Source organism: Capra hircus, chromosome 16 (assembly GCF_001704415.2).
Source record: "Capra hircus breed San Clemente chromosome 16, ASM170441v1, whole genome shotgun sequence".
NCBI classification, from domain to species: domain Eukaryota; kingdom Metazoa; phylum Chordata; class Mammalia; order Artiodactyla; family Bovidae; genus Capra; species Capra hircus.
In genome coordinates this window covers 5,923,511-5,944,462 of record NC_030823.1, presented here as the reverse complement: position 1 = coordinate 5,944,462, position 20,952 = coordinate 5,923,511, and the positions used below count along the sequence as shown (strand labels likewise).

The following is a 20,952-nucleotide window of genomic DNA, read 5'->3' as shown; positions in this document are numbered from 1 at the left end:
GTCTGCTGGGGATGATGGTGCAGAGATACTGTCTGAACCCTTTCTTCTGCAGGGTCAGGAAAGACTCTGAACATTTCCCACTGGAGGTTAGGCCTAGCGCTTACAAGAGACTGTAAGCAGGAAGATGCCTACCTGTGAAGGGTGGGAAGCGGCCTTCAGACAAACCCAAAGCTAGAGGACCATGCTAGCAGCTGGGGTCCTGTGCTCTCAGAGGAGCCCAAACGGCCGCCTCTGCCTCTGTCTAACTTGAAGCAAGGGAGCTTGGGCTACCCACCAGTGAGAGGGCCTTAGGAAGGGTAGAGACACTGGCCACCAAGAACTACTGCCCTCCTAACACCTCCCAATAAAGACAGACGGGATTCCTCCTCCAGGGCAAGCACAGGCCACCATCACCATACCTGAGTCCGGATACGGTTCAGGCCCCGGAACCAAAGGATCTGGCCTCGGCGCAGCTCCATCTCTGCATGGTCGATCTCGTCCAGCCCCTCAGCATCCTTGGTGATCTCCTCTTTGGTGGTGCCGTGCCCAGCCTCCTTCAGGAACTTCAGGGATTGGGTAGGTATCGTGCAAATGACCTGAGAGCAGGGGCAGCAGAAGGGGAGACGCCAGGATCAGGGCGAGAAGAGCTGTCACTCGGCCGCGTGCGCCAGGCTCTGGGCAAGTCACTCTGGGCCCCACACCCCTCTCCCTGGGAGGGAGAGCAGAGAGAGAAGCACCAGCCCGCCTGGGCCAGCATCTCCCAGGGCCCGACCAGCTGTCTGCGCTTGCGGACGCTCGAAGGAGAACTTACATTCTAGTGTCTGACCAGCATCTGCCTTGTGACACACTTTATTCTCCTCCTCCTGTCTCGGTTCTCTTTTCATTTTGCCGTCTGTCTCTTAAGGGAATGCGTGCTACACGGCGGGAATGCGTGCTAAAGGGTGGGAACGTGTGGTATAGGGTGGGAATGCGCGATGCACAGTGGGAATGCGCGGTATAGGGTGGGAATGCGCAGTACACGGCGGGAATGCGCAGTATAGGGTGGGAATGCGTGCTACATGGTGGGAATGCGCGGTATAGGGTGGGAATGCGTGCTAAAGGGTGGGAAAGTGTGGTATAGGGTGGGAATGCATGCTACATGGTGGGAATGCGCAATGCGCGGTACAGGGTGGGAATGCGCGGTACAGGGTGGGAATGCGCGGTACACGGTGGGAATGCGCGGTATAGGGTGGGAATGCGTGGTATAGGGTGGGAATGTGTGGTACACGGTGGGAATGCGTGGTACACGGTGGGAATGCGTAGTACATGGTGGGAGGGGACACAGACAAGAATCTGGGGCAAAACATGGCTGGGGACAAGACGGTCACAACGTGTGTGTGTGCACAAGGGGGACGGAAGGCTGTCGGAGGGGAGGGGTCCTCTTCTCAGTTTCCACATGCTAAGTGATTCCTCCTTTATAAAACTACAGTGAGAGGACCCTGAAGGTCTTCCTGGGCTTCAGGTGAGAAAGCGGATGGGGCAGCCCACAGAAGAAGGGATATATGCATATTCTCAGAGGACATGGAGCAGAAGCTCGGGCTTGCGATTCAAAGTGAACCACTCAGTAAGCTCAGTGCCTGCCGGTCAGCTCTCCTTTACAAACAAGAAGAGGAGCAGACAGGGCTCAGCTGCGAAAGGGGGGCCGCGTGAGCAGTCCTACGTGGAGCCAAACGTTTGAAATAGAACGTCCACATGCTGCTTTCGGATGCTGGAAGGAGCTGTTGTGATACAGAAGGAAGGCTTCAAGGCCACATGGCCACATGTGAAACTCGATCCAGGGGAGTGTTTCAAACAGTACATGAAACAAGAAAGCTTTAGGGACCCACTGGTAAACAAACAGCAAACAGAGCAGGTTGGAGGGACGTGTGTTAGGAACTGGGATAGGGGTTCATCAGGGAGGCAACTAGGAGGTATGGAAGAAATGACCAGCAGGTCTATGGGGGAAAGCCTGCAGTCCTAGGAGGAAACTTTGGGGCCAGTTAGAGCAAAGCCGCCATTACTCAGGTGGCTGGGCACCGATCAATGGAGACCAGGGGTCTGCAAAGCAGAAGCGGAGCCCAGGGCAGAATTTATGATGAGGGGAAGCTGTAAAGTGGTACTAGGGAAGGAATCAAACTCTCATCAAACCTGCTTATATTATTATAATGTTAATAGCTAACATTTATTGAGTATTTACAAAGTATTAGACATTTGTCTAAGTCATTTCTATATGGAAACTGGGTTGCTGATTAAGAATGATTCACAGTGGCCTTGCTATCCTGAGTTGAGGAAACTGAGGCAGAGCTGCTAAGAAATGTACTCACTATGATGCAGTTTGTAAAAAACAACCAGGATTCAAACCAAGGTAGTTGGTTGCAAAGTCTGGGCTTTGAACCATGCGCTATAATGCTTCTCTAGAGACCACGTGAGTCTGAATTTATCTTAGGTGATGGTCAGGCATTTATCCTGGATAAGGTGATGGTGACAAACAGCAGCGGCAAGGGGGTCCTGCTGCATGAGGCAGAGCACGCACAGCCAGACTGCAGCTTCACTGCAGACACGGGCTTTGTAAATGCTTCTGCTTCTAAGACCCTTACTTTTTCCTTTTTAGCAAAATCAGCACTGAAAATTTCCACTTCCATCTCAGAGAAGCTAAGGGATTTGTCTGTCTCCAGGCATGATTAGAGAAGAGATCAGAAGCCTCTGAAGTGCCAGGCACTAATCATTTGGCTTGGAATCCTTCAGGATGGAAAGAACCTGAAAGCCTGGTGGCAGAGGGAACAGGGAAGCAGAACACAAAGGTCTGGAGCTGGGGGGGTCTCCAAAGCCGCTTGCTCCATCTCATCTAGGGGAAGGGAGGTCTGCCGGCTGTGCGACCGCGGGAAGGCTGTGTCCGTACTCACCTGGCCCCACAACAGCTCTCCAAGACCAATGAAGAGGCACCAGAACCACTGGGACAGGGTGAGTTTTGTACAACTGAATGGTCTGCCCCCCAATTCCACGATGATGATCTAGAACAGACAAAGAGGCAGCCTGTGACTGGAAGGCAAGTAACAGGTAGCCAGCCCTCTAGTCAAGGCCACCAAAGCCACGTCAGCTCCCTGCCCCAGGATCCCTGCGGTGCAAACCCTGGTCTGCTTGTTGGGGAAGGAGAAAGAAGAGACCCAGATGGGGGGAAGGGAAGAGAGACACCAACAGTCTTTGCAGAGCCTTCTGATGGGGAGTTTCCAGTCACTATGAACACTATTAATGCAAAGGCGAGGGGATCAAAGGGAGCTAAGGGCTTCCTGTGACGGAAGCCAACAGTGATAGAGAAGGGAAACTTAGGAAGTGTGCAAGTGAGGAAGAGGCAGACACTCTTGTGCTCGTCATCTCTTGCATGGCACCTGTCTTGGGATATCTCTGATGGTGGCAAGAGGAAAGGCGCTCGATCCTTTCCCCAGCAGGGCAGTCATGCCCTTGACTCCAGCCCCGCAGAAGGGATCCACATCAGGCTTATCTGCAACTGCACATGGCATCATGCCATTTCTTCTCCTTTGCTCTTGAATCGTGTAGCATTTTGGACCATGAGCCCTTCCAGAACAAAGCAGCAGGGACAGAGAGACGCCTATTCGGCACCTGCAGGCACATTTCAAGTGCGCCGGTACGAGGCGTGAAAGGGGTTGCAAGACAGAGACCTTCCTCCCGGTCACTGTGTTAAATTTCTGTGTTCTAGAAAGTTAAGGAAAGAATTCTACAAAATTTTATTCACTACCAACATGCTGCCATGCACTGGAGCACTCGACATACAGGGAACCAATTCTAGAGAAATGAGCAAACGAGAGCCAGCCGGGAAACCCAAATGGTGCAACCGGCAGCCTAAGTCCCTAGCCCTCTTCTGGGGCACCCAGGCAATCCTGGCTTCCAGCGTCTGGCCTTTATCTTCCCAGACCTTGTACCCCAATCCTGCTGGAATCTCACCTGGCCGATGAATGTGCCCAGCACCACTGAGCAGAAAATGAGATTGTGGAAGATGCCCGAGAAGACATTCCTCTCCCCGTGGATCTTGCGGGAGTTGATTTCGTTGAAGAGCTGCATGAGCACGAAGGTGTTGAAAATAATAGTGTAGTGCTGGCTGGGCGGAGACTGCAGAGGCGCTCTCCTTCCGCTGTCAATGTCAAAGAATTTCTCACCTAGTTGGGAGAGGGGTGCACCGGAAGATTGAGTACACTCTCAGGGAGGGCTGAGGTTGAGTCAAGACAGATGAGTGGGGCCTCACTGTTGCTTAGGGTTGGTGTCCACCCTAACCGGTCAGTGTCCGAGCCACACGGTCACCAGGCGTTTTCAGTGTTAGCCCTGGTCTCAGCATTTCTGACCTTCTCTCTCAGTTTGTTCCATCAATATTTGCCTTCTTGTGGCAATGCATGGTGGTAAAACTACACGTGCAAGTCTGGCAGACATGGGTTTGAAACACAGTGCCGCTATTTACTCAATATGTGACCTAAGCTTCAGTTTCATGATCTAAAGAAAGGTGTCATAAAGTTACCCCTGAGAGATTCTTAAGAGGAGTCAGAGAATGCCATAACACACCACGGAGTGGGAACAGAGGTGCACCCAGTGCGCGAAAGAGGCTCCTGCCCCGCTGACTCAGCCTGCGCCCTGCGCCCTCCTCCTCTCAGGCCCCTCTCTGCCCATCTCCTTCTCGCACTCCACACACTGGCCCCCACCCCACCCTCCCCAACCTCCCCGTGGCTCACCCGCAAAGAGAAGGAAAAAGATGACGGTGAGCTGATAGACGGCGTGACCCAGGATGTTCTTCATCATGGTGCGCGAGATCAGAGGCTTATTGCGCCCGTAGGGCCGGCGCTTCAGCAGAGAGTCTGTAGGAGGCTCTGTGGCCAGGGCCAGCGAGGCAAAGGTGTCCATGATGAGATTCACCCACAACATCTGCACGGCCTTCAGTGGGGAATCCTGGCAGGAAGAGCCACCACTCCTTTCAGCTCTCCTTGCAGACGACCCCTCACCTCACTCATCAGCCTCACCTTTGCCCCTGAAAGCGCCTACCTCCTGCTCTCCAGCTGAGTCACAATGGAAACTTATTTAACCTCTTTGTAAAACAGGGATAATGCCTATTCTACAAGACTGTTTATGAAGATCAGAGAACCCCAAATAAGTGCTTATCATGCTGGCTAACAGGTAAGTGCTGCATTAATGGTGAATACATGATCATGCCTCCCACAGGAGCAGATGGACTCGGGAGAGCGAACTCCTGCCCCAACACCCCTGCAGAAACGCTAGGCCTTGCTCCTCAGCCGACACACTGTAACGTCACACCCCTTGTTTCTTGGCCCCAGCCCCATCCCTCCCATCTCAGCTCATCCCACCTGGGTGATGCAGGCTCCAGTGAAGGCCACGATCACGGCCACCACGTTGACGGTGAGCTGGAACTGCAGGAACTTGGAGATGCTGTCATAGACGTTCCGCCCCCACATCACCGCCTTCACGATGCTGGTGAAGTTGTCGTCTGTTAGGATGATGTCGGAGGCCTCCTTTGCCACGTCTGTGCCTGCAATACCCTTAGGTAAGAGGGGGGAGGAAAACAGTGAGGAACCGGAAAAGGAGCTCATCTGTACTCGGAACCCATTCCTCAACTCCAAGAAGCTTCAGAACTCGGCACAAACACCAGAGGGCACAGCAACCACACGAGCTCCACAGACTAAACCAGCGTGTTCTGGTCGTCTCTCCCAGAGGAAAGGAAGGGGAATGTGCCGCTGTCACACGTGCAAAAGGGCGGGACACGGTGCCAGCACCGCACTCCGGAACTGAGGCTGGAAATCACAGTCGCCTTTGACATTCCCCGGTGCCAGCACCGCACTCCGGAACTGAGGCTGGAAATCACAGTCGCCTTTGACATTCCCCGGTGCCAGCACCGCACTCCTGAACTGAGGCTGAAAATCACAGTCGCCTTGATCCACCCCCCCCCCCCCCTGCCAGCACCGCACTCCTGAACTGAGGCTGGAAATCACAGTCGCCTTTGATATTCCATGGTGCCAGCACCGCACTCCTGAACTGAGGCTGGAAATCACAGTCGCCTTTGATATTCCACGGTGCCAGCACCCACTCCTGAACTGAGGCTGGAAATCACAGTCGCCTTTGATATTCCATGGTGCCAGCACTGCACTCCTGAACTGAGGCTGGAAATCACAGTCGCCTTTGATTTTCCGGTCTCCTGTCCCGTCTACTTCTCCATCTTAGAGAGCAATTAGAAGACAGGGGAAAAGTCCTTTCTGTTCTACCTTCCAAATTAAATATCCACTTTAAATCCTTTAGTCCCTCACACCTTGAAGTCACTCTACGTTCTTTCCTAGAAGGAGCAGTCCAGCAGCATGGTTCAGATATCCTGTCCTTATTCAAAATCCTATTTCCAGGTAACCGCTCAGTTCAGTTCAGTTCAGATGCGCAGTCGTGTCTGACTCTTTGCCACTCAAGGTTTGTAAATAGACATACCAGTGGTTGAAAGCAGTGCTTGAGAAACACTAAACTTTCCAATCTGGTAGTCAAAGCCTTCAACAAGTGAACTGTGGTTCATTTTCCAAACTGCTCTTATATAAGCTTTCTGCTCAAAGCCTACTGATTTATTCACGACTCCCTGAATTCTCTCATTCACTTCGAGAGTTCAGTCTTCCACTTACGCCCTTTGTCCAAGCCTGGAGCATCCTCTTTCCCCTTCCATTTAAATCCTATCTATCCTTAATGAAGTGAAAGTTGCTCAGTCGTGTCTGATATCTATCCTAAACGCCTCGTAAATTAATTAAGCCCTGCTTGCTAAACAAAACCGTTCCTAACATCCCCAGACCGTACTTCTATGCCATGTCTCACAACCCCTAAAACCTACAGAGAAGCTTGTTTGTGAATCTGACCTGTACCATTAGATTATATGTTCTGTTTACCTGGTAGTATTATTTTCCTATCCAGATTGCAACAAATGAATATCTGTTAGATATACTATATAATTCAATTTCCCTTTCAAAAGATTCTCTAATATATCCACACAATTCTGTACTATGCACTGTTAAAAGAAAGAAGAGAAAGAAGAAGGAAAGAAAGAAAGGATGTCTTTATATTGTACTACTATGGAATAATCTCCAAGTTAGGTTGTTAAATGAAAAACAGCAAGGTGGGAAAAAAAAAGAGTATATAGTGTGTATACAGATGAATATAGCTAAGTGTCCCTTATGTAAGAGAACGAGATATAAAGATACTACACATTTGATTGTATTTTTAAAGGAGCAAACAGAAGGATAAACCAAAAATCAAAGATGCTATCTGAGGGATTAAGAAGGAGGCAACAGGCTGGAGGTGACAGGGATGGAAGCGAGACTTCTATAAACAGACCTTGTTCCATATATTTCAGTTGAGAATCATGTAACTACTTCATATAGGCGTAAAACAACACTAAGTGTAAAATAAGCAATCTCAAAAATGGAAAAAAAGAAACCAGCCCAACACATGATATCATGAAGCGGTATAACCAGCTGGTAGCAAGCCACACAAAATGAAAAGTTCTAGATGACTTTTTGAAAACCACAGCACTTTGATCCTACATCTGTAGTAGGACATACCTACAGGATAAAAAGAACTGTAAGAAAAATCTTTACCTGTTTTTAGTACAGTAATTGTATTATTATTGCTCTCTTGAGACTATTCCATATATATTAGGATAAAGCCAATAATAATTATGTTAATACCCTTAGATCAATGTAAAATCAGGCAAGTAAAATTAGGAAGTTAGTTCTAGAATTCTAAATTTGAATCAGAAATGCCAATATGAATTCATGAAGCATTCTACCTTTAAAACAAAGAAACACAAAACCAAAAAGCGATATAAAAGAGGTATTTCCTAGCTTTGTCCACTGAAAAGTTCTGGAAACAAGAATTTACTCAGAAGTAAAGAACACCCTGTCATTCAGATTGTGTTCTCTAAATGCCATTTCTCACTAAAGCAACGCAGAACTCCTCTGAAAAGTGGATGATTCTAGATCTAGGACAGGAAACATGCACGACGGGTGTAGAATATCTCACCGTGCAAGAGGCCAAGAGCGCTACTCCACAGAGAGCTGAGGTCACACTCACAGTGCTCAGCAGAGCGGAGAGGCTAATGGTGGGCCAGTGTGAGCATCAAGATGGTAATATGGGCAATGGGGGGGACATGCCACATATATTCAAAAGAATATGAGCTCATAATGATATTTAAAAAACAAACAATTAACTTTTAGTAGTTTCAGTTCAGTTCAGTTCAGGAGCTCAGTCGTGTCCGACTCTGCGACCCCATGAATTGCAGCACACCAGGCCTCCCTGTCCATCACCACCTCCCAGAGTGCACTCAAACTCACGTCCATCGAGTCGGTGATGCCATCCATCCATCTCATCCACCGTCATCCCCTTCTCCTCCTGCCCCCAATCCCTCCCAGCATCAGGGTCTTTTCCAATGAGTCAACTCTTCACATGAGGTTCATTGGACAACTTTGGAGGATCCCCCCAAAATCAACTCATTACTTTGGGAACTGGTAAATAGTGCAGAAAAATCAAGCATTTAACTTATCTTTCACATAGGAGCTGAGCCAAAGAGTTGATGAAGGTAATTTTCTTTTTATAGAAGTATTCAAGTTAATAAAGAAAGAAAATCAGAACACTGTCATATTGCAGCCCTTAGTGAAAGATGGGGTGTAGAATCTGACTGCTCATAGAACTAAATACTACTTTATAGGAAATACAAGGGCACTTTAAAGGTCATAGGGATATAATCAACAAAATCCATGACGTGGTATATCCTACATAGGAAAACAAACCGTTTCCTTCAAAATTAAATAGCTAGGGAAAAAGATGCAAGGGCTTGTGCAGAAAAGAATTAACACAGCATGGCTGAGACTGCTATCTTGTGAAAGGTCTGTGTGCAAGGCTGGCACTTGGTTAGCATCTGGTAACTTGGCTCTCAGAATGTGCTCAGTCAACATTAACTGAAAATCAGTTAGTGACGCACTAATTTTCCTTATTTTCCATTGAAAACCTGCTTCCTTCTAGGAGTCTGGAACCTTAGCATATGCAGGGTTGATGGTGCTTATATGGCCAACCTTAATAGACCTCTAGGGTGCCAAGTCTCTGATGCATCTCTCTGGGCAGAAGCATCACCGGCATCGCTACATTTTCGTTGCTAGGGAAAGCAGGTGCTCTTTTTAACCCCCTCAGAGCAGGGAGCAATCACAGCAAGCCTGCATGCGGATTCCAGACCCTGTCTGTGACTCTGTCTTACTAGATTCTTAGTACACCAATGGGTTAAATCTTAGCCGTGAGTACAGCTGGAGGCCGCGTCCCCTGTGCCCTTCCAGTGAATCCACAAATGTGAAGGGTGGTCTTGGGAACCCCTGACACATAGGTCCTGTGGGGTCAGTGGTTCTCAAACTTTAGGGTGCGTGAGGATCACCCAGAGGGCCTGTTCAAACACAGAGTGCTGGGCCCCACTGCAAGGTTTCTCACTAGGTAGATCTGGGGCGAGGCCTGAAAAATCTGCATTTCTGTAGGTTTCCAGGCGGAGGTGGAAGAGCACACTTCAGGAACTGCTATTATAGATTCTTACATTTAAGAGATATATCAACCAACCACAGTGTATGGATCTTGTTTGGATTCCCATTTGGACAAATAATTTAGAAAAACAAAAATCTTATCAAGAGAAATGTGAACACGGACTAGATAGCTAATGATAGCAAGGAATCTGGAGAAGGAAATGGCAACCCCTCCAGTGTTCTTGCCTGGAGAATCCCAGGGACGGGGGAGCCTGGTGGGCTGCCGTCTATGGAGTGGCACAGAATCGGACACGACTGAAGTGACTTAGCAGCAGCAGCAAGGAATCAATATTGCTGTGAGACAATGGCATACGGTTCTTTTAAATATATTTTATTGATACATAGTTCTCTTCCAGAGACACACACTGGGTGAAATGATATAACATCTTGGGAATGTTTCGGAGTAATCTAGCTGGAGAAGGGGAAATGTGTATGTGTGGGCCAACACTGGCCCACCCAGCAAGATTTATTCTGGGTAACAGGTACACGGGGATTCAATAAACTATTCTATTTTTGTATGTTCTTGAAATTCCCTTGGATAAAAACTTTTAAATTTTATTTTCTGGGTAAAGAGAGTACCCTAAAGATAGATTTCTTCTTGAATCACCTTCTACTGCTTAAAAATCACCAATAGTTCAAAATGTATGGGAAGCTTACAATCATTACCTACTTGAATGGGAGAATCTACTTTGCTATCTGAGGGCTTCTAAGTGTTCCTGAGCATTAGAATCAACAAGTGTACCTATTTAGAAACACCTAAAGATTTCTGTTTGGGCTTCAAAATCATTGTGGATGGTGACTGTAGCCACAATATTAAAAGACGTGTGCTCCTTGAAAGAAAAGCTATGACCAACCTAGACAGCATATTAAAATGCAGAGACATTACTTGGCCAACAAAGGTCCATCTAGTCAAGGCTATGGTTTTTCCACTGGTCATGTATGGATGTGAGACTGGACCATAAAGAAGGCTAAGTTACGAAGAATTAATGCTTTCAAATTGCAGTGTTGGAGAAGACTCTTGAGAGTCCCTTGGACAGCAAGGAGATCAAACAAATCCATCCTAAAGGAAATCAACCCTGAATATTCATCGGAAGGGCTGATGCTGAAGGTGAAGCTTCAATACTTTGGCCACCTGATGTGAAGAGCTGACTCATTGGAAAAGACCGTGATGCTGGGAAAGACTGAGGGCAGGAGGAGAAGGGGACGACAGAGGATGAGATGGTCGGATGGCATCACTGATTCGATGGACAAGAGTTTGAGCAAACTCCATGGGGTCGCAAAGAGTCGTCCGTAACCTAGCAACTGAACAACAACATACATTCTGGGACCTGGCCCAGATGCTACTCAATCAAGATAACTGACTGTCGAACCTTGACATATGTGATTTTAAATGAACTTTCTAAGTGACTCTGATGCTCCTGGCCTCACAAACAGAGTGATGAACAGTGCTAACTACAGAATAAACACTTTCCATATGGAACGTGAATTTTCTATAGTGTGCCTAGGCAGACGATATGATCATATTCATGGGTAAGTTTCAGTTTGTCTTATTTTCCCGGGTAATGAAACCTCATGATTTCCCTGTCTTCATACTTCATGAGTCCCTCATTAGATCTATTATTATTGGCCAGGCAGGCAGGTGAGACGGAGTTAGAGAAAAGAGCACAAAGCGGGCTATGAAGGTCCAGGAAGCAGAAAGGTACCAGAGCCTGTCTGGGCTTCCTTCTGGCGCAGGCAGCTTGCAGGCAGAGAGAGATGCTACGCTGAGCTGCTTACCATGGCAAAACCGACGTCTGCTTTCTTCAGAGCCGGCCCGTCATTGGTGCCGTCACCGGTGACAGCCACCACCTGTCGCTGGTCCCCGACAGTGCTGTCGATGATGCCTGGGGAGACAGGCGCGCCACAGTGAGGGCGGGGCCGCTTTCCCACAAAAGATGCTTTTCTGGTCTTCCTCTCTAATCCCTGTCACTACCTCCCTTTTTACGCTCTGTCCTTCTTTTTCCCTATGCTGGAGGTTTCATAGCGTCACCAAACGGCAGTAAATTGTCTCACAGGTAGCAATCTAAGCCAAGAAAGCCTGACCTCATCAGATATCCTGTCCGGTACATCAAGACAGCTATTATGCAGTTGAAAAAGCACTGCACGATTTGAAGGCAGAGACCCAGAGGCTGAACGATAACACTTTCATTTACCAGTTGGGCAATCCGGATAAGTTACGTGTCGTCTCAGCCTCAAACTTTCTTTTTTGCAGAATGGGAAGAGCTTAACCTGTATTGCCTAATTCCCAGTACTATCGACAAACAAGATATGATAATGTTTAAAAACGACTTCATCATATAGCTTATACTCACCAGGTGTCAGATGTTTGCTAACCTGCATGTTCTTCCCATGAGCTGGGAAGTTCTCCTAGGCCTCACTATTCAGGACGGAGAGTTGCCTTGGCTTTGGTTCTGTATCTGTGCTCGCCCTGGTCTGCCTTCCTCTATCCCAGGCACCTGCTCAGGAGCCGACCTCACCTTTCACCAGCGTGTGCTTGTCAGTGGGGGAAGACCGTGCCAGCACTCGGAGCTTAGGCCAGATCTCGTCCAGCTTCTCCTGCTCCACCTGCAGCAGCAGACACACCCGCATCAGTCAAGCTCAGAGCAGCTGCCAGGAAAGTCTCCACACGCGCCAAGCTCCCGGGGCAGCTCGTGTCCCAGGGCCCTCCAGGAGCGTGACCCTGGCCTCCAGCGGAGGCAAAGCAGCCAGCTCGGCTCCGAGGGCAGGTTCACGGACGCTGACCGTTCAGGCCCTGCTTGTCTCCTTTTCCTCCCGATTCCCTCCCTGGGAGCCAACCCCCTAGTTTTGAGACCCGAGACGGAAGGTGGGACCATTCGCTGCTGGCTGAAGTAGTGCCTCTGAGGTCTTCACTTCGATCTCTACTTAGACCAGAAGCTGTGGCCTTCCCACACCCAGATCATACCCTGTCCCCAGCCCGAGCCCCTGCCAGTCACAGGGCAGTGGCACAGGAGGGGCAGGGTAGAGGAAAATCCAGGAAAATCATCCCACAATTGGAGAAAATGAGGAGATGTGAAAAGTGAGTCTCCAAGGTAGCTTGTGAATGAATACAGTGACAAGAAAAAGTTCCCAATTTTACCATCTGAGCAGCTTTGGCAAAAGGCACGTCTCACTATGAATAGATTTTAATTTAAAAACCATCTACTTTCTCCCACCTGTCCCGGATGCCTTACACATGCATCAGCCTTCCCCTAATGAAGGAGGAGGCTCTGATTCCCACCACCTAAAGCTCACCTCGCCCTTCTCGTTTCGGATGAGGCGATTGAATTCTTTGCCTTCTAAGCACAGGAAGTCGTCCCCAGGTGTCACGATGCCACACTTGGTGGCGATGGCACGGGCTGTGTTGATGTTGTCCCCTGTCACCATCCTGACAGTGATGCCCGCTCGCTTGCACTTGGCAATGGCGTCTGGCACCTGCGGAGAGTGAAGCAAGCAGAGAGGAGAGCTGGGGGCGGCGAGGCCTGGCCATCAGCTTCTGCTCAGCTGTCCCTCACTGCGGACAGGAGAGGCACCCTGGAAGTAGAACCACGCGGCCGAAGCCGAGTCTGGTCAGCTTTGTATTGCTTGGTGCCACCTTACTTCTCTCCTACCCATGAAACTCACATTTGAATTTGCCTTATTGCACCATGAGTTGAGGGCTTCCCAGGTGGCGCCAGTGGTAAAGAACCCGCCTGCCAATGAAGGAGGCATAGGTCTGATCCCTGGGTCAGGAAGATTCCCTGGAGGAGGGCATGGCAGCCCACTCCAATACTCTTGCCTGGAGAATCCCATGGACAGAGGAGCCTGGCGGGCTACAGTCCACAGGGGCTCAGAGCCAGACACGACTGAGTGCCTTGGCACGAACGCACGCCCCACGAGCAGAAGGGGAGCTCTGCCTCGGGGGCCAGGCGTCAAGGCTCCTTCTCTCACTCACAGTCTAGCTCTCTCAGCAGGGCATGCTGGACCTTTTGAGATTTTACCACTGCCTTCCTTTCCAACAGAAGTTTTAACTACCTTCCAGCCCCTGGCACATACTCCAACCACATCACTTCTTTTAAGTTTCCCAATTGCATGACACCCCGTCATGCCTCCAAAAGTTGAGAGTAGTGCGGAGCTACTCTACGGGTGCCTGACAAGACGTGTTGATTGAAGGGACGTGACTAGAGCCCAAGTTGGTGTCTCAGTTAATTCCATCTCCTCACTATTCTTAAGTGCCAAACTGTTATTAGCCCAGTAAAACCTATGCTTCTCACCCCATAGACGGCATGAACCACAGGAAGTGGGACTGCCACTTTGTATTAGTTCAGTAAGCTACAGGAGTTCTGTGAAGCAGGAAGCACAGAAACATGTATCCCGGCAAATGAGAAGCAGTTAGGTGACTTGCCTAAGTTTCCTACAGCTGGAAACGGAGCTGGTCCCGCAGTTCCCGTGAGTCCTGCATGGTTGCTCATTAGGTCACAGCGGGCCAGTGTAGGGGCCGTGGCCACTGGAAGACTCCCCTTCATGCTTCCCAGCCCTGTTCCCCAGTCAGAGCCTCACCTCCGGGCGCACAGGGTCCTCGATGCCCACCACTGCGATACAGGTCAGCTCAGTGAGGATCTCGCTCTCATTGTCCCACGGGGGCTCTCCATCATTGAAATCCCGGTAAGCGATGCACAGAGTCCGCAGCCCCTCACAGGCCATGGGCTCGATGACGGTGCGGACCATCTCATCTCGGTCCTTATTCTTGAATGGCATGGCCTCCCCCTTTTTGTCCAGGATTCGATTGCACCTGGGAAGGCACACAGTCAGAACACAGCACCCTGTCTCCCGCCGTGTGCTTCCATACGTTACAGACACCGACCACTCTGCATGACTCCTAAAGACACTACCGTGTGGCCGTAAATCTCCACTCATCACCCAGAGCTGAGCCCCTGTACCCAGGGTGGGGTGGCTGGTAGGTGGACAGAGCGCGTCACTCTCCCCTGTCACCTGCTCCTGCTCCTCTGGGAACGCAACACTGAGAGCCATTCGTGGGTCGCCTACTCTTTTGAGCTTCTCAGTGGTAGAGAGACCTTCTCAATCCCCAGTCTCTAGAGGACTCAGGCCAGAGGGTGTGGGCAATGACAGAGTGTCACCCATGGTGGCGCTAAACCCATGCTGGGGCACTGGGTTTTAGCTACTGGCCCTGAATCTACATAGGTCAACCTTTAACGCCCTATGGATCATCTAGCCACTTTGATTATGCAACTTCCTGTGATCAGAACTGAGAATGAAAAGGAAAAGGAACACAGAACTAACATTTCTAGTGCTTACTATGTGCAAGGCATTTTTCATACACTGAATCATTTAATGAGAGTAACCCTGTGAGATAAGTGGGTATCATCGCTTCAGAATAGGAAATGGAAGCATGGATTGTCCAGGTCTGAACCCTGCCTGGACCACTGTCAGTTGCATCACCTCTAGCAAGTTACTGAACTTCACCACACCTCTGTTTCCTCATCTGTAAAACAGGGATAGTGACAGCATCTGCCTCGAGCTGTGAAGTCTAAGTATAGTATCCAAAGTACCTAAGAGCCAAGCTCAGATTTTGTCATGATGTTACCACCCGGAAGGGGTCCGCTATTATCTGGGTGGCTCAGCATGGGGCCGACACCCAGACCTCCCTGAGGGGGGGACCGTGGGGGAAGAAGCTGGGGGGCTCACTTGCGCAGGATGATCTCGGAGGCGCCCTTGCTGTACATGCGGTAGCCGCCGCCCGGCTTCTCAATGACTGTGCTCATGGACTTGCGCACCGAGTTGAAGGTGTACACCTTGTAGAGCTTCTCCTCGGGCACCTCGCTGCGCACGGCGTGGTAATCCTGCTTCAGGTCCGAGACGAAGCCCAGCAGGGCACACTCGGTCTTGTTGCCCACCTGCCGGGGCAGGCCGCCCTCCTTCTCTGGAGGCTGGAAAGAAGGGCACCGGTGGGCTGGCTGGGCGAGGGGCCGGCCAGGGGAGGGCTCCCTCAGGGGGCTTTTGCACATGTGCCCAGGCCCAGGGGGCCACGGGCTGTGGTGACCTGGCCCCAGAGGCCCCGGGACCTGGGGTCTTTTTAGACGCTGTGGGGCTGGTGCTGGTGCCTCTAACACTCTCTCTCAGCTTCCAGAAACTAAGTGATTTACTCGTGATAAGCTCAATTCTGCTATCAGCATGAGGCCTCTTTTTAGAGATACTGCCTTTCCATAGTGATTGCACAGCCACAGATTCCTACCTGCCTCACTCCCCCACCCCATCTCCCAATCTCCTTCCACGGATTATTCCCTAGTCTCACCCCAAACACGTTCACTGGGGAGTGGGAAATGGGAACTGGGATGGCAATTCAGGCAGAATAAATGGGAGAAAAATCAATGGTTCCTTCCAACTACCCATTTTAAGTGTCCTGGCAAAAGAAGAGCTTACCAGAATCTTAGAGGTGTAGGCACTGTTGATGGAAATGCCATTGACAATGAGGTCCAGGACCTTGGGCACAAGGTCATCAGGGCTTGGGATCTGGTGGTAATGCTTGTCTCCAATGTAAGCCTGCACCACACTCATGCGGTTCATGGTCAGCGTGCCCGTCTTGTCCGAGCAGATGGCTGTGGCGTTGCCCATGGTCTCACAAGCGTCCAAGTGCCGCACCAGATTATTGTCTTTCATCATTTTCTACAAAGGAGAATAGATGAGACTGCAGAGGGCCAGCTGCGCTCTCCAAAACACAGGTCAAGGGCCATTTTCTAGCCAGCAACTCTCCGCATTTCATTTCCTGCTCCCACACAAAAATGCAAGATACCATTTTTGTAAACCCTCTTAAGATGCTATGGGTTAGGTAAATGTTGATGCAACTGATCCAGGTGGTCCTTCCAAAGTGCCAGCGGCTTGTGCCGCCTGGAAGGCATCACCCAGAGTTTATGAAGACAAAGTGGCCGTCCTTTCAGCAGAGCTGATTGGCGCCCCTCCCTCTGGTATGTGTTCTCAAAGAGCAGAGCCTCACCCCAGCCTCACCTTTACAGAATAGGCTAGTGAGATGGTGACGGCCAAGGGCAGCCCCTCAGGCACAGCCACCACCAGCACCGTGACGCCAATGATGAAGAACTTGACAAAGTACTGGACGTAGATGGGGGTACACTCGGCCAGCCATGGTCTGTGCTGGATCGCAAAGTTGTCGATCACAAAGTAGAGAATCAGGATGAGAACTGTAATTGCAGACATGATCAGACCTGTCCAGGAAACAAATCATGTGAACCCAGGCTTGAGGGCATTCCTAGGGCCCTAACTGCAGACGGATATCTATCTGGTCATACCCCAAGGCCCTAGCTAGTCTCTGGTCCTTGTTCATTACGGTGTAGGCGAAAGACATGATTTTGCATTCTAAAGACATGGGTATTAGTTTTGGTGCTGTACCAACTTGACTCATGGCTTTGGACTGGTCTCGACCCTTCTCTGAGCCTATTTCCTCATTTATAAATAAGGGGGTTGGTACAGTTTTCCAAAAGCAGCATTTTAAGATTCTATCTCAGAGCTACTATCTTCCGACAAATCATGACGTAATGACTACCGTTACCTCTTTCCTAGCAGTTTATTGACTTTTTCTCTAGTAGACTGAGAACGCCAGGCAATTCACAATGTATTCGCAGCGACGCCCTGTGGTGTTAGCACAACTCCTACATAACTAACCCTCAGAAGAGCGCCTCCCAGCCTGTCTCCTGACCTGGCACAGAGAGAAGACAACAGCAATGGCAACTGTTCAGGCAGTGCTCCCCATGGGCCAGGCAAGCACTTCCAGGGAGTAACTCATGAATCCTCACAACAACCCTGCGGGATAAGTTACTACTATCATCCTCTTTCACGAGGAGACAAAGGCACAGGGAGGTGTTGGTACGGCACACCAGAGGGGGACCAACCACCCTGGCCTGTCTGCGACTGAGCAGTTTCCTGGGCTGTGGGACTTTCAGTGCCAGAACTGAGAAGGTCTCCAGCAAACTGCGACAGCTGCTCACCCTATACATCCTACAATGGAAGAACAAGCTCTGGGTCAGCAAACAGCTGGCCTGGGGGCTCCAGCTGCCGTACCTATTGCCTGGCTACTCTGACAGCTGGGGGATCAATACTTGGGCACCTGTGTCTACCTGAGGCACAATATCTGGGAAGAGTTCTGCTTTCTGATTCGCATCTTTGCTTTTCCCAAGGGCCCAGTGAGTCAAGGAAATCAGAGCAAGGCTAGAGGTGATTATTTCAGTGAAGGCATATTCAGGGTCAGGACAAGCAAGGCATCGAGCGAGGGTGCATGCTTTAGGAAGGCCTTCACTCTCAGGGTAGTGCATTCCCTTGCTTCCTTCTGGTCCTTGGCCTCGCTTGATGTGGGAAGTACACAGAGACCAGTGACAGCCCTCAGTGGCCTGTTCTCCCTAAAGAATAAGGTGGGGATTAGGAGCACAGCAGGAGGCCTGAGGCAGGAAGTGTTTAATGCTTCAAACCTGTGTGCCAGGCTCAATGATTTGATTTCATACTTCAGTTTTTCTTGTTCATCTATTGTCTCTTTGCAAGGGGTGTCATGGTGTCAAAATTAGCTGGGTACTGGAGCTGAATGACCAGGCCAGGCTGACGCTCTGTCAACTCTGTGATGCTCACAATGTTCTCTGTTTGTTTGCACTGTCCAATAGGGAGCCACTGGCCACATGCGGTGACCAACCACTTGAAACAGGCTGATGTGACCGAGGAGCCGAATGCTTAAGTGGATCGCTGCAGGTTCCTGCTTCTCACTATGTGCTCAGCAGAGCAGCAGCGCGGGCCCCACCCAGGGGCTTGTTAGGAACACAGGTCCCACCCAGACTGCTTGAGTCAGAATCTGCACCATAACAAGGTCCCAGGTGAACAGCACATGGAGAGATGCATTGGGCTAGACTCTGTAGTGAACACGGAGGTGGGGTCAGAAAGTAAACAGCGGGAGCAGACTGCTTGGAGGGATACCCGCTGAAGGAGCAATCTTCCTTTCACTGCCTCTTCCAGCTCCGTCCCTCCCCGCACCCTCACCATCACCCTCTCCAGAGTCAGGCATGGAGAAGCTGTTTCCTCTCATGATGCACAGGAGTACCTTTAGTGACCTCTGCTCTGCAAAGCCCCTCTTTAATCATTGTCTTCTTTGCCTTCCAGTCCTCATTTTGAACTCATTGCTCTGTGCCTGGCCATTTCTATGCTAGAGAATTGCTCCCAGCCAACAGCAGCCTTCTCTACCCTTCAGGAATTTTCAAGCCAATACTTGAGCAGATGAGTAGTTATTAAAGTCTTCCTTCTTGCTAATGTTAATCTCCCATTTGTTTTGGGGCCTTTAACTGCTAAATAGAAAGACATGTCTCTCTGCTAAAGCCAAGGGTCCAACAGTCACAGGGAAGGACACAGATTCTTGAACTGCACCAGCCACTTGGAATTTTCGGCTCCTTCCTGCCAGACCTGGTTGGTACAGACAGGAGGTAATCAAAGTGGCGAGGACCCAGAGGAAGACTGACGGACACACTGAGAAGGCCGCACCTACTCACCAGCTTTCCCAATGTGGACGGTCAGGCGGGTCAGCTTGCCCTGCAGCACGGACTTCTCCTTTTTGGGCAGCTTGGCGGCCTTCTCCTTTTCCTCACTGTCGATCCCCTCCTGGCTGTCGAGTGGCTGGATTTCGATCCCCTCCTGACTGTTGAGTGGCTGGATTTCCAAGGACACTCCATCTTGGGTCTTTGCTAGGGTGCACACACAAAGAGGACAGATCAGCAGGCAAGGCAGCAGCCCTGAGTAGCAGCAAGGGGAAACTAACACGCCCCTTTGTCTCTTTCTGGAACACACCTTGGACCTCTGGCATCACATCTGACCTCCCTCACCCCATGCCAGACAGGGAGCTTGACCTTCTCTTAGGGCCTTGGGAATGGTATCTTAACAACTGGAGGTGAAATGGATGGCTCTCCTCTTCAGTGGCAGCTTCCTGGCACTGTCTCAGAGCCCTGAGCCAGGTTTATTCCTGCAAGAGGATTTGTCCTGCCACTCGGTGCTATTACCAACAGCCATCCTTCCTGGAATTCAGTGCTTAAAACAGTGAGTCTTTACTGCAGAAAGAGGCTGAAGGGGAAGGTTGGTAAATGTTCCTAGAGCATAAGGGTCTTGTTGTTTAGCTGCTAAGTCATGTCCAACTCTTTTGTGACCCCATGGACTGTAGCCCACCAGGATCCTCTGTCCATGGGATTTCCCAGGCAAGAATTCTGGAGTGGGTTGCCATTTCCCTTTCCAGGAGATCTTCCCGACCCAGGGATCAAACCCGCATCTCCCGCATTGGCAGGCAGTTTCTTTACCACTGAGCCACATGGGAAACACATTAGGGTCTTAGCTGGCTCTTTAAAAGGTTCCCCTCTCTCTCTGCATAGATACAGATTTTCATGGAAGAAACCCAGACCCCAGACACAGGGTATTTTCCAGTTCCCTCTTATATTAGTTGAGCAATAGGGGAAGGAAATCTCCTTTCTCCCCTGTCTGATGAAGGTAGGGAGGTACAGAGTACCTTTCCCTAAAGGAAGAAGTTGGTATGCAGGGACTCTCTGGAACAAGAGAAGGCATGGGATAAAGACAGACATAGAAATCCATTTTGCTTTAAAAAGAAGAGTTAAAGAGATCTGAAATTGAAGAATTACTTTTGTTGAGTCCTGGTTTTCCAACGTTATGTCTTTATTTCTAAAATCCACTATGATGTGGGTTATGAAAAGAAAAAAGGCTCCAGGAGCTGTCTCAAGAGAGCAGTTCCTACTGGCCCCCAGTACCCCTCCAGCTTCACTCTGCAGAGCTCTGCTCCTTTGCTTAGGTGCCCTTCCTGAGAGACTGTCTCTGCTGTCAGACTCACAAATAAGACAGAGACAGGATGTAAACACAGCCACCAAAAAAGAAACACACATCAGATTAGGAAGAAGAAAACAGACTGTGGAGAGAACAAAGAAGTCGGGACAGAGGTTACAGAGAAAGGGCTCTCTGCACCCCAGAGAAGACTAGCTGAGAAGGCATCTAGATGGGAAGACGGCACCAAAAGAGGAAGAAGAGGGTGCAGGGGCTGCCCATCCCAATCCCTTCCCCCATAAGGACCCTGCAGACTTCCAATCCAGAGACTAAGGGTCCTTGCTCTTTAACTCTGGCCAAGGGCAATGAAGTAAGGTCAGCACCCCGAGAAGAGCAGATCACCGCACAGGCTTCCCGAGAGAAATCTTGACAGGAGGCCCCTTGAGCTAACAGCAGAGGGTGCTGTGTCCCACCTTAGTTTGGGTTTGGCAGCTTGGGACCACCCCCAGATCTCTGCACC

At 50.0% G+C, this 20,952-nt stretch overlaps 1 protein-coding gene across 2 annotated transcripts in view; it reads right to left on the bottom strand.

The window, feature by feature from the left end:
- Window positions 1-20,952, bottom strand: part of LOC102176524 (plasma membrane calcium-transporting ATPase 4) — a 49,430-nt gene that overhangs the window by 8,924 nt on the left and 19,554 nt on the right. For both annotated transcript variants that reach the window (XM_018060141.1, XM_018060142.1), the window contains exons 7-19: window positions 19,166-19,357; window positions 16,635-16,849; window positions 16,053-16,295; window positions 15,318-15,559; window positions 14,172-14,403; window positions 12,888-13,067; window positions 12,113-12,200; window positions 11,373-11,479; window positions 5,361-5,552; window positions 4,734-4,947; window positions 3,958-4,169; window positions 2,901-3,008; window positions 399-575 (exon numbers count right to left, since the gene is read on the bottom strand). In XM_018060141.1, the coding sequence (XP_017915630.1) occupies window positions 399-575; window positions 2,901-3,008; window positions 3,958-4,169; window positions 4,734-4,947; window positions 5,361-5,552; window positions 11,373-11,479; window positions 12,113-12,200; window positions 12,888-13,067; window positions 14,172-14,403; window positions 15,318-15,559; window positions 16,053-16,295; window positions 16,635-16,849; window positions 19,166-19,357 (2,402 nt within the window). The remainder of the gene's footprint in view (window positions 1-398; window positions 576-2,900; window positions 3,009-3,957; window positions 4,170-4,733; window positions 4,948-5,360; window positions 5,553-11,372; window positions 11,480-12,112; window positions 12,201-12,887; window positions 13,068-14,171; window positions 14,404-15,317; window positions 15,560-16,052; window positions 16,296-16,634; window positions 16,850-19,165; window positions 19,358-20,952) is intronic.